This window comes from Perca flavescens, chromosome 12 (genome assembly GCF_004354835.1).
Source record: "Perca flavescens isolate YP-PL-M2 chromosome 12, PFLA_1.0, whole genome shotgun sequence".
In the NCBI taxonomy this organism is placed as follows: Eukaryota; Metazoa; Chordata; class Actinopteri; order Perciformes; family Percidae; genus Perca; species Perca flavescens.
Window position 1 is genome coordinate 4,093,388 of NC_041342.1, and position 13,652 is coordinate 4,107,039.

The 13,652-nt window shown below is 42.9% G+C and overlaps 1 protein-coding gene across 4 annotated transcripts in view; it reads left to right on the forward strand.

Moving 5' to 3' along the window:
* The window catches only part of ephb1 (EPH receptor B1), a 171,376-nt gene that overhangs the window by 39,374 nt on the left and 118,350 nt on the right, over positions 1–13,652 (forward strand). For all 4 annotated transcript variants that reach the window (XR_003693865.1, XM_028592690.1, XM_028592693.1 and 1 more), the window contains exon 2: positions 9,980–10,044. Coding sequence is in view for 3 of the 4 variants with exons in the window: in XM_028592690.1 (XP_028448491.1) it covers positions 9,980–10,044 (65 nt within the window). In the remaining variant the exon portion in view is untranslated. The remainder of the gene's footprint in view (positions 1–9,979; positions 10,045–13,652) is intronic.

The following is a 13,652-nucleotide window of genomic DNA, read 5'->3' on the forward strand; positions in this document are numbered from 1 at the left end:
ACAATCAGTGATCCATCCCAGTGGCACGCTCTCTCGACAGGCTACACTAACCACTGCTCGCCGCTGAGACTTCCTCTCAGTGAGAAATAGAAGTGCGTCATATGATTGACTCACTCACACTTCCGTATGACTGTTAAATCGTCGTATATGCACAGTCAATTCAGGCTTAGTGCCTTTCCCGAGCCCCATGGGCGCGGGTGATAATTTGACTTTTATTGAAATTCAGCTCCAGTGGGTTCAAGGTGGTTGAAGGTTGCTCTTTTACTGCCGCAGATGAGACAGAGGGAGAACACGGCATCAAATCCTCAAGGCTCTCTCTCTCTCTCTCTGACTTTTTCCTGTGCTCTCTTGTCGGTTTCCTCTTCTGCCATTGGGGGAATGGCTCAAGACACACGAGTCAATTCTGCAGTGCATCCAAACATGGTTAACAACAGAGTTTAATGAGGTTGGATATAGCTAGCTGGTGTTTGCCTCTACCCCTTAAACACCGTCTTCTTTATTACTTTCCAGTGGCACATTGCTTTATTCTTGGGGAGAAACTTGCAGTGACAGAGGTTAATAAGTATTACGTTATTCTTTTGGGGACTAAAGGGCAGGCTGCATTTGTTTTCTTCATTTATGTTTTCTTTTTTAGGGGCAATTTGTCATTGTCATTTGTCATACTTTGCTCGGATAAACGGCACCCAAAATTTTTGAGTCAGACCAATGCGGGTGATAGGGTGATATAGGAGGTGCAGCTGGGCTCTGCTGTGTTTAACGGCATGTGAGCATGCATATATTGTCTCTTATTGTGCATGCACATATGACACTTTCTTTTATCCCTTTTATGCATTTGCTTTCTCCGCTGTTAGCGTGATGTTCATGTTCCGTGTTAAGGCCAGACAGTTTTGTTCCTGTGTTTCGCAGTTCATAAATATTGCAAGTGCCACACAAAAGCAGAGCCCGCCTTTGTACATTCAGGCAGCAGGACAGAAATAGGGTCAGGTGGTTTCTAAGAAATGATGCGACTCTTGTGTTTAGCTAAGGTTAGATCCATTTCGGGATAAGATAACGCAGGGCACTGCCACATGACGCCCTCTCCATCGCAGTGTCTCTCCGATTACTCCTTCCATATCCTCTTCGGTATCTCTCTTCATATGAACTGCAGACCTTCTTCCTTCTTCCTCTCCCTCTATCTCAATCCTTTCTTTCTCCCCGATTTCTCCTTTTTTTTAATCTCTCCATCTTTCTTGGTTTCTGTCTACCCTCCGTACTGACTCCACATATTACCGGATGGTTATCTCGGTTCAAGTGTGTGACAGAAAAGGACAGTCAGTGCTGTCTTTTTCTTTGCCCTCCTAACCCCCCAGTTGCTATAAAATGCAACCAGGCGAGTCACACTGTGATGCCAACAGAGACACTGTGCACATATTTTAACTTTATTGATTCAGTTATTTCTCTCTATTTTTGTGCTTAGTTTTGTGATTCTTTCCCTCTCACACTCTCAATGCCATGAACATACTGACACACACACACACACACACACACATACACACACACACACACACACACACAAAACGAACTAAACGAAGGTGCTTTAACTCAACCCGCGTAGCCCATTAGCTATAGCTTATACTGCTAAATGTCAGCCTCACACACTCTCCGTCAGTCTACTCGTGTCTCTAGCCAGCAGAAGTGATAACAGGGCTAACTTCTAACTTTCACATGTGAAGATTAGAAATGTCAAAGCTATAGTGGATAGATTTCATTGTAAAGCCAGTCTCCTCATGGGAAAAGGTTAAATTACATTGCCATTTTTTTCCCACAATACTAGCTCTCCAACATAAACAGTGTTTGGTACTCATTCTCCTATTCTCCATTTTGGGAGCAGGGGAGCATTTTTTTTGGCGCGGTGGTTGTTCTGTAAAGTGATACTCCTCGGGCCCTCATGGTTCACGTCAGCCACTCGGCACTTTTAATTTAGGGCATTGATCGAGGCGAATTCTTTTAGTTGTGTCAATAAAGTGATCAGATTTCTGCTTTTAATGATTTTATTGGAGAATAAAAGGGGAGTGGGAGGAGCAGGGGTTGCAAAGAAAATAAATGACAGTGGGTGGGTGTGGCTGAGGGATTGGGAAGCCAGCCAAAGCCTTGTTCCACAGCCAGTGAACCACTGTGGAGTAGACTCCCTCTCCCTGAATGCTGTTTTGTAAGGTGAGGAGCCTGATAAGAGTTGTAATTACCTCACTTTACTGCAGCAAATTGCCAGGTTTCTTAAAAGCAGACAGGCAGGTTAAGGTAATATCAGCAGTAATGAGTATTGTGATGGTTGTAGGAGGCTTCTTCCATCTGGATTATTGCTTGGTCACTGCTGCTGGTTTGCTGCTACAGCAAACCTTGGCAGATTCTGGGCTCATTACTGTGAGCTATACATGGTTTTGAGTTTGTATGCACTACGTCTTTGGCATAATAAGTGAGTATGGAAGCATTAACCTTACATAGTAAAATAAAACATACATATGTGAAATATACATTTTATTCTAATGGTTACATTCTTCCATTGGCAAAGACATTTTATTCAGAACAGATATATGAGATAGTTTATGTTAACATTTTCTAAAATTAGCACTGAGGTAAAAACATCTTACAAAAATCGGTAGAAGAGCTGCATGCCAGTGTATATAATAATACAGTATGTGCTTGTGTCTCTATATGGCACAACACACGGCATGTTGTGTATTTTCCTATTTATCTTCACCGTAGTGTGTTGGTGGGACAACAACGTAAATGCTGGCTTTTGTTTGGTCCCTGTGAGAATCCATTAAATGATGGTCTACTACTAAAGTAACTGTAGAATTCCCTAAGCGGTGTCATCACTGCTCCAAAAATCTACATGAGGGGGGATCATATTTCTGCTGTGTGCGTCAGGAGCCGACAGAAATGGCATATCCTTGGTCAGAATGCTGAACACTGTGTTTCACCAGATTATGTTGATATATTTTAACCATTTCATGGAAGTGTTAATATCCCCACTGTTTGGCCTGAAACTGAGACATATGTTGTGAAATATTTTGGAGATTTGCTCATCTTACATTTGTCTAACGTAAACTCTAGAGCCCTTGTGGTTTTGCTATTACCCACATTTGCTCCTTACTGCCTTCTTGTTTTGGGAGGAGGATTCATTGGAAGTCTTTTGCACTTGCGCTAAAAGTAATTACGTTGTTTGTTTTAATTGACCCACAGGATGGGACTAATTCTTGCTTAGATTCTTCCCATCTGTCTTTGGTAATGGTTAGAATTTAGAAGAGCATTGGTTTCCTCTCCTTTACATCCAGTCAGCTAGAAAATGACTTGCCATTTGCAAGCATTAGAAGAAGAGAAAGGAAGTACATATTTCTGCAGATGAGAGAGAAGTGTGTGTGTGTGTGTGTTTGTGTGTGTGTGTTGTGTCCTTTTGATTGGAAGATTTATTTTTTAATAAGCACAGGTCAATGGGTCACAGCAAAGAGCCCTGTATAAAGCCCGGAGCTCTTCAGCTCAGTGTTGTCCCCAGACCGATGTTTTAAAATATGGTGTGTCTGTGTCTGTGTCTGTATGTCTGTGTCTGTGTCTGTGTGTCTGTGTGTCTGTGTGCGTGCGTGTGTGTGTGTGTCTGGGTGTGTCTGTGTGTGTGTCTGTGTGCGGATTTTGGGTGTGTCCCTTCTTCTTCCTATTCTGCATAGAGTTTATGCATGCAGAGAAATCAAACACCCTGTAGCCTGTCATTAACAGGAGGGAGAGAGAAAGACAGATAAGGGGAAGGAATGAAGCGAGAAGACAAAAAAGAGACAGGTGGGAAGCGAGGAAGATGAAAGACAGTGGTAAATGGAGAGTGAAGAAACGCGCAGAGAAGAGGAGGAGAAAGGATGCGCTGGGATTACGGGGAGAGAGGGCGAGGGAGAAGAAGGATGGATGCGTGGGAGAGTAAAGAGGGAGGAGAAGAAGGTGGAGGTAAAGAGAGAGAGCGGGGGGTGGGAGGGGGGTAGGTGGATGGGTGGGTGGGTTATGATGAATTAAAGATGACACTCTCCGGCAGCCTGGTTTCTAAAGATCACTCTGTCTGCTAATGTAATGTTAATGAATGCAAATGATGTGCCTAACCTCTCTCCCCTGACCAGGAGAGGGAAAGGAAGAGAGAGAAAAAAAAAAAAAAAGATGGAAAAAGAAAAGGAGGGAGAAGGAGAGAAAGAAAAGGTGTGAAGGGGGGGTTATGTATAAATGTGCTGTTTCTGTCCCTGGACTGTAGCTGAATGAGTGACTGACCCCGGAGCCATGATTCGATGCGTGAGTCTGTTGCCACCAGCCTCTGGGTGTACATTGACTGTGTACCTGTCTGTGTTTGCCAACCCCGCCTCAGGGGGGGCTGTTGTGTTTTCCTGCTTCCCTTCCGCAGCGACTCCATTACAAACCGGTAATAGTGGGGAAAGAGATTTTTGCTGCTCACTGAGTGCCGCAAGGTTGACTCTTAAGTTCTATGCGATGTGGCAGGCCAGATGTGTGAGGCCAAGTGAATGTCAACTCTCGGTGATGATAGGATAATGTCATCAGGTTCTGCATATAGGCCTATATTAATTTTTCCTATCTTGCGAGGCATTCTTCCTAACATCTGCTGCTGATCTCACTTTGGCTTCTGTAAATCCCCCCCCTCTGTATCTTCTCATCTATCTTGGCTTTGTCTCCTGTCCCTGATACTGACCTGGTCTTCTTTCATGCTGAAAATTGTATTTTGCCTGTGAGCACAGAACACTGTTAATACAGTTGTGTGTGTGTGTGTGTGTGTGTGTGTGTGTGTGTGTGTGTGTGTGTGTGTGTGTGTGTGTGTGTGTGTGTGTGTGTGTGTGTGTGTGTGTGTGTGTGTGTGTGTGTGTGTGTGTGTGTGTGTGTGTGTGTGTGATTTGTGAGCCTGTGAGCCTATTCTGTCTGTGGCTCACCGATGCGGGACTTGTGTGTCCCATCGCTCCCCGCTAATGTCTCGGAGGATGGCAGATTATTTTCCATTCAATTTTCAAATCAGCCACATTGTCATTGCTGTCTTCAGGGAGACATAGAAGTAACATATTTCTTTTGATGTATTTCTGTTGACTGTTCTGTATCTTCTATTTAAAGCGAAAAGCCTTCCGTATGAGTGACACAGCTTTAGTGTGGCCCAGATTAGAAAAGTCTCACATCTGTGTTGGCAAGGATTGTCTTCTCTGTTGAACACGCTGACTCAATCAAAGACATCACCTCTTTCATGTGCTTTTTACCCTGAAGCAGTTTTCAAATCAGCTCAACGCTCTCGACCATGTTCGACTTCATGTCGTCCTCCCTTTCAGTCCAATGAGCCATCTTTTTTTGGGTGTGATTTTTCCAGGGTGCGGTGAGTGAATAGTGTCTGTTTGTGTGACAAACTTCCACACAATTTGTTCAGAAAATACTTTACTCTGTCAAAAATTTTCCTTTTTTATTCATGAATCCCCTGAGTGGACGGCTGATTAGTTTGGGAGACGCAGCAGCCTTTACTCTTGTTTGTTTGTCACTTTGTTTTCAGCCCCGTATTAGGATGCCACGCTCAGCGGGCTACCATGGGGCTTCATCATTGTTAAGTGCTCATTTCAATTCCGCTGATTTCTCCTCTTGGTATTTCATCTCTGTCTTTCCCTCTGTCTGTCTAGTCCCTTCGATATCTCCCTCTCTTTGTCCTCCCATCTTGATTCCATTTCGGAGAAAAGATAAACCCCTCTTAAATAATGTCGTTGAAGGTCCTCGGATCTTATTTAAGTGTGTTGCTACGATCACAAGAAGAAGGCCCGCTCAGCCTAGCATCCAGCATCTGGACATGATTGTCTCATTGAATTACAAAGTCTAGCAGCATCCTTAAACAGGAGGACATAGTGAAAGGGGGAAGAGAGGGGGGCAGTTAAAGGATAGATGAATGGAAAAGATATGTAATGGGTTGGGAAAGGAAATCCGCAGAGAATTGTATACCATATTGACTAAGGGAGCTTCAGAGAGGCCCTTCAGCGCATGTTCTATCGACCAGCAGCCACACAATCATACAGACATGGCCACGAAAGGGGGAATTACACAGACATGTTGCCGTTCTGACTTGCAAACTGTAGAATTAAAGTCATACATAAAGGCTCAAAGAGGGTAGAGGGATTGGCCAATCCATTCCTGCTGCTCTTTCTTCTCTGAATTCTCTTTCTATAGATGTTCTTTGGCCCCAGTGCGAGCAATATGCAATCATGCGTGTCTATGTGATGTATCACGCAAGTCCTTGCTGACGTGTAATTGTGTGAAGAGGGCTGCCTTATCGATCTGTAGCGCAAGGTCCCATCAATGTTTAATGCAGTCTCTCTCTCTCTCTCTCTCTCTCTCTCTCTCGGTCTCTCTCTCTCTCTGTATGGAAACAGCCTACCATTTGGTATTGATCTACCTCTTGCTGCTAATGAGAAGGAGCTGTGCTTTCTGGCATTTGACGCTGTAGGCCCTCGGTTGGGCCTTGGTTTTGCCTCGGCATGTGACTTCTGGGTTTTGATGAGTACGCTGGCAGTGTATCAGCTTGAGTGATCCTTACACAATGAGCCAACCCACATCCGTTGTACTTTTTAGAGTAACTAATATACTGCGATGCAGTCACCATACATCCCCCCGGCCTTTGCGGCTCTTTGAATCCATTTAAGGCGAGCTACCCTGACACCTACAAGTTATTGTTTTCCAATAGATTTATGACATAGTCAACATTAAGCTCTCTATTTTAATAATTTTCCCACAGACTGAACTGCTAGTGAACCTGCCTGTGTTTAATTTATTGGAGCTTGCAGGTGGAGCTGACAAAGCAGAATATGAATGCAGGAGAAAACACTCTGGGCTACCCTCCAAACACGAGGGACTACAGCTAGCTGTTGTCTTTCCTTGTCTTCCAAATGACTTGGTAAAAACTGAAAGAGAGAGAGAGAGGAACGGGATGTGCGGTCAGATATAACTGCGATGAGAATCGGGCAGCCATGGAAAGGGAGGACTAATTGTTTTTACGAGGGTTTTATGGTCTGAGCTGAGGAGTAACCCAGCGTTAAAGTACTGCAACCTACATACAGCAAGAAGAGATGAATCAGAGTTAATAAGTGTCCCAACTGCTTTAAATGCAAATGTGCAATTAAAGCGTCACTTAGAAATATTTGATCCCAAAATATGTAGACATTCATTTGTAACATTACCTGAAAGATGTCCCTATATAAATGGACCAGCAGCCATTTTGGTAGTTTTTGCTTTTAATATACAAATAAAAATAGATGATTTATCCCTCTGAAACCTAATTGTTTTGTAAGCTTAGGTCATTGAATGGCTTATAATTTTAGCAATAAACCAAAATGTGCCTCTTGTACAGTAGGTAGCTCGTTTTAAAACAAAACTCTTCAAATCCACTCATGATTAAACGCATGAATGGACCACATTACGGCACATTTAAAACTCGCACACGTTAGCGTACACAAGGGACACTTTCCAAATCCCCAGTGCCAGTGGACAGGTGTGTGAGCCATGGCGTGACGGCTGTTCAAGCCCCACCCTGTTGCTAATAACTACTTAGCATCCTCCATTTGCTCATCTGCTACTCTGATATTCTGCTAATGGTAGACATTAGGTCACATGACAGGGCTCATCCAGCCCTCCCATGGGCCTTTGACCTTTTTTTTGTCTCCTACCCTCACCATCTTGCACCTCCTACCCCCCCTTCCTTTGCTTTTAAAAGGAAATGGAAAATGGCCTACCAAGTGCCTTTGTGATTTGACTAAAGCTTCTATGATTTCCCCTGAGAAAAGGCTGGCAGTCCCCACAACGCTGGCTGGCTCTGAGGGCTTTTTCATGCTCCTATCTCCCCAGCTGACAGCAAGCCGAACAGGCAGGCTGGAGCTGGCTGGCGGGCTGGCTGTGGAAACCAGACAAGGCAAGGCAGATCTTAGGGAAATTGAAATACTCTGATGGAAGCCGGGTGTGAACAAGGCTGTCACTGTAGGTGTTCACAGAAAATTGCTCACTGAGTTGGCTGGTAAATGTTACTCGTGTGTGTGTGTGTGTGTGTGTGTCTGTCCATGTGTGGCTTAATGTGTATCTGCGTGAGTACTTGTGTGTGCAGCTGAATTACCTAGGCTAATTGGTTTCATGTCTGAGGACAGTTTCTCCCAGTAAGTGGAGATTGAGAATGAAAGGCATCTTTCCTTCCTACTGGTGGCTTGTCACTCATCCTCTGTGTACTTGTTTTTTTACCGAGACCGCTTTGAACTGCAGATGACGGGGCTACGAGTGCTCCCATCATTTGGAATGATTTCTAAATCACTGCAAGTTCAGTCAGATTCCAAATAGGCAACAGCTGCGGGTGTGAGCCTCCTGCGGAGGAGTAGGTAAAGGGAGTGTGTTGAGGGCTGGAACCAGCGTCTGCTGGTTATGTCTTTGCATTCAATCAGAGTGCGATTTCTCCCCCATCAACAACACGTGTGGGCGTCGCTAGCCAACCGCTTGCTGTGATAGTGGAAAATGTCCAAGCCAACGACACAGCAACCACAGTTCCTCTGAAAATCCCCACATGCACCCTGCTTATCTACTACAAATCATCACCCAGACATACCATTCCCCCCTCTGTCTCCAATTTTTTTTTTATCTGTTTGGCCACAACAAAAGCAAGTGAGGGCATGTTGTGGCAGGGGACATAAAAAAACATGAAATATGCCCTGGTTCCCTCTCAATAAGATGGAAGGTTTAGGCCATAGTCTGTTAGTTTGGAAATGATGAATCTATCATTACACTGCTAAGGCCAACATGTCACCCAGTCCATCACTCTATAAATCTGTGTGTGTGTGTGTGTGTGTGCGTGTGTGTGCGTGTGTGAAAGAGAAGCATTGAGAGACCTGTGGTTCGTCATACTTCTCTCTTCTTTCCTTGAGCTATATCAGTTTTCCAGATTTCCTTGTGACAACAAGGCAGATATTAATCTAAACAGGGCTGACAAACTTCGCGGGTGAGCTGCCAGACTTCTTTGTCTATGATGTGTCACTGAGGATAAGCGAGAGGTAAACTTCTAATTTTTCATAGATATGGGACCAGATCGGACACCTTGTGTACTACAAGTCCAAAGTGAGGTAGATAAATTCAAATATCCTCTAAACTGTTCCCTACAAACAAGATTTATTTTCTTTTATCACTGAGGTGATTACTTTTTATTGTCTCAGTTTTGTTTGCAACCAGTGCACCATATAGCTCTCTGCGGTGCGTCTTGATATTTTGTGCAAATCACGGAGAAACGCAAGACATCCTTCTCATTAATGCTCTCACATACACACGGCATACTTTGGAAATGTATGTATGTATTTCCTAACGGCGGGTTGAGAATAACTGACACAAAGAATACTTCGCCAAACTAGTTTTCAGGGACTGCCCCCACTTGGAGTAAACAAACTGCAATGGCCTCGCCGTGGAGGGCTCCCTCTGCATTTGTGAAGCTGCTTTCTTTGGCTAAACGAGGTGACACAGTTCAGCACTCGCACACGGCCACATGCAAACCCATGCAGTGTGTCTCATGTCACACACAGATACAAAAATATCCTCTCAGTGTTCCCACAAATGATTGCATATTCTGCGCACACCCGCACACAAACAAAGGCAGGATGCACATGCTGTAGTTTCACGCTCACACAGAGAACACAATACAAAGCTCAGCATTTAACAACATGACAGAAGCTCTCAGACATTCCTTCCAGCAAAGTGCCAGAGCTTTGTTTCCATGTCTCTTGTCTTAACAGAAGTCAAGCAGAGATGGATGAAACGCTGTGAAGGATTCATCTCCTCTCTGCGCATCGATGATAGTGTCAAGTGATCACTGGGGCTTGAATGCTGTTCAACTCTGTGGAATGGTACTCAAAATAGCTTTTCTGAGGGTAACCGCTGTCTTCCTCTCTCCCTACCTCTTTTTCTTTCTTCGCTGCAGAGACCGTGATGGACACTCGGGTGGCCACAGCTGAACTGGGCTGGACAGCGTATCCTAATTCTGGGGTGAGTCGGTCATTGCCAACACATACAATTGCTGGGTAAAAAAACTGTTTGGGAAGTTTATGTTCAAACTTTTTTTTCTCTTGGGAGGAAAATAGTGTGATATGTAACATGACACACAGTGCACGTACCGATCTACAGCCAGACAGATAAATAGGCAAGAAGGCAGGCAGGATGGGAGTATAGACTTAAGCAGTGCCCAATGTAGCTCCTATTATGGGTATTATTTTCTCTCTGTCCCAGCTCATAATGACTTAATGACATAATGGGTCCACGTAAGCCCCAGAACACAGTACCTAAGTCCCTGTAAATGGATGCTCGGGGATACCATAGTCATAATGATACTGTAATGATACATTTATGCAGGAAAGTGGAGGTATTAGGATGAAACGAGGGAGGAGGAGCTAGGAGGATGGAAACGCTCAGGGCTTTTTCAGATTTTAGGTGAACTATTTTCAACTTTCAGGTAGTTTCATGCACATGAAAGGAGTGTAAATGAAAGAAAGTGCCAAGTCATCAGAATGGTAACGGTGTTCTTTTTTTCTGAAAGAATCACAGCATCAGAAGTATGATTGCCCTTTTACACTAATGGACTTTAATAATATGTAAAGGCCTTGTTCTCTGTGCTGTAAGTCAGTAATTTAATGAAAAGCTACATAGACCAACACTGATAGCATGAATCTTGCAGGAGCCGGGACAGACAATGACTGTTTCCTGCATTTTCTGGGTCTTTGGGTCTTTATGAGGCATTTTACACACGTGTAAAGGGAGCCTTTATTGCTCTTGAACAGAGCTTTTGCTCTGTTTAAACATTGGAGAGTGTGGCAGTCCACGTTTTCTTTTGCCTCCCCAGAGGAGTACTAACTAAAACAACCTGGAACCTGGAATAACCTAGTGTGCTCATTTTATGTGTATACTAGTCTATATGTGTGTGCATGTGCACAATCAACAAACAGCTGAGACCTTGCTTATGTCTGCTGCTGTACTGCTTGTATGAATAATATTCCTCTTGAAAAAAAAATTTGAATCTATCTATCTAAAAAAGAATCTGTCATGCCACTCTTTTAACATACCAAATATATTTTTCTAGACTCTGCAAGGTCAGTTTCTTTTCACTGTATATAGAATAGAATAGAATGAATAGAATAGAATGTACTTTATTGTCCCCTAGGGGAAATTTGTCATGGACTCAAGAGTGCGTAGTGCATAGTAGTAGCTGCCATTACATACAATAAATACACGTAAAAAGAAATACAAATGACAGCTATATATATATATGTATGTATGTATGTGTGTGTATATATATATATATATATATATATATATATATATATATATATATATATATAACTATATATAAATGCAACATTAAACATAGCTTGTGAGCACAGATTGTCCTCGCCAGAAGCTAGCATCATTAAAATAATATGTTATATTGTATATTTCTATATTTTGCTTTCAACTGTTTAACTATGTTAATGAGGACACATAACATGTGACCTCGCAGCTGATTAGTTGTTGAGTGGCCTGTCAATTGTCAATTTGACTGTGCTTCATTTCTTTGCCCTTTTTAAAATGACACACTTGTTTGCATAATTTCAGTCTTTGCACCAAATCCGGAGATTCTAAATGCTTCTTTAGGGATGAGGCATGCTGTTCTGACACCCGGTGCTGTTCGCCCAGAATGCTGTGAAACACAAACAATGTTTTTTTATCTTCATTTTTAAGGATCAGTTGGATCAACACTTACAACACTAACATAATATGCAATGGAATAAATCTGATTCTTTCCATGGATCAGCCTCACACTGTCACATGTTTTTTTTTTTTCTTTCTGTGAGGAGGAAATATCCAGTAAGACCTACTGAGACATCTACAGTGCTATTTCCATCGAAGCCTGTTCAGTTGAGGAAGCCTCCAGGCACACAGAGCCTCCTTTCTGTGTTGAGCATAGCTTTTTAAGCTTCTCCTGGTGTAAAGGTTCAGGCAGAGAGAGACCTGCTGTAGGGAGAATACACTCATACCGCTCAATGGAAGAATGCACCGTGCTACACTGCTGCCTTGACCTTGCTGGTAGTGTGTGAGTGAGGCAGCAGCGTGATTGTGTATAATTGCCCACTTTCACGTACACTCTCACATGTGCACATAAATACACACACCCTGAATTCAGCAAGTTTGTAATGGATTTCTGTTGCGTGAGAGCTGAAGATGTAATTATTCCAAACCTGGTCAATATTGGATCATTTTTGAATGTGCAATGCTCATCTCTGAGGGTTGCTGGTGCACTGATAGGTCAGGCACTGCGAAACTACTGGTGCACTAGTTTGTTTGTGTACCATGCAGTTGATTTGGAAACCCAGTATTTAATAGATAATCCGATATATTTGACATATGTATTCCATCTAAGTCTACCCTATCTTTATAAAATGGACGTGTTCTATTAGCTACAAGTCATGGCTGAAGGGAAATCTGATAACCACGACTGTAGGGGGGTGAACAGCGGTGTCAAAGACGCAGACTCTAACTGGGTGGAGCTGATGGGATAACATTTCACTGGATTTGTACCTTGTAGGAACACAACATGATTGATGGATTGTACATAGCACTTGTATGACTACACATACTTACTTGAATAATAATATAATATATTTGTTTGTATAGCCAGCGGCTAAGTGTTCAATGTGCTTCTCTTTGTGAAGCTGATAACTGCCTCTCTAACCCACACTCACACACACAGCAAGAGAAAAGGCACACACACAAACACACACACACTAGTGTTGTCCCTGTGCTATCTGATACATCCCATTAATTTCCTTTAGTAACTTTTCCTTCAGGAGTTCATGAGAGGTGTGTATGTGTGTTTGAGTGTGTGTTTGGGTTTAGCTGACCTGAAGGGTTAATTTTGAAGGATTGCAGAAGCAGTGTCATTAGTTCCAGTGGTGTAAACAAGAGGACATATCAGGGTTGCCCACGTGAATGTATAATGGAGCGGCAGTATGCGAATGCACACTCGTATGTTAGCATCTGCACGAGAAAATGAGAGCTCGGAAGGAAAACAGATGTGTACAGCAAACATCACAATATTCCTTCATGTGCATGCATGCTCCAGCTTTTTTCTGTTGTTTCATTTCATTTTTATTTCATTTCTATAAATTCCTTCTTTCCCTCTGTGGACTTTCCCCTTCAATGCCTTTTTTTCTCTGTTTCCTTTTCACCTCTATCCAATGAGTCAGTCCTCATTTTCTTTCTCTCTGTCTTCCTATCACGCACACACTTACTCATAAATTATGGAGTCCCAGAAAGGCAAATGCCCCCCGACCTTGCCATGTGGCAATGTGACAGATCAGACATGAAAGACAGTGACACACACACACACACACACACACACACACACACACACACACACACACACTGATGCACTGGCCTCACTAATGTAGATTTACATGCACTTATAAATAATGTGATTATTGTCAACTTTTAAAAGTAACTTGGTTTCTGAAAAGTGATCTGAATGATACATGTAAAACTGTGTTTCATGTGTTCATCAGGTTAAATGATTAAAAGAAAATCGGATATTGGAATTTATGCTCAAGAAAATAACAATTTTCATG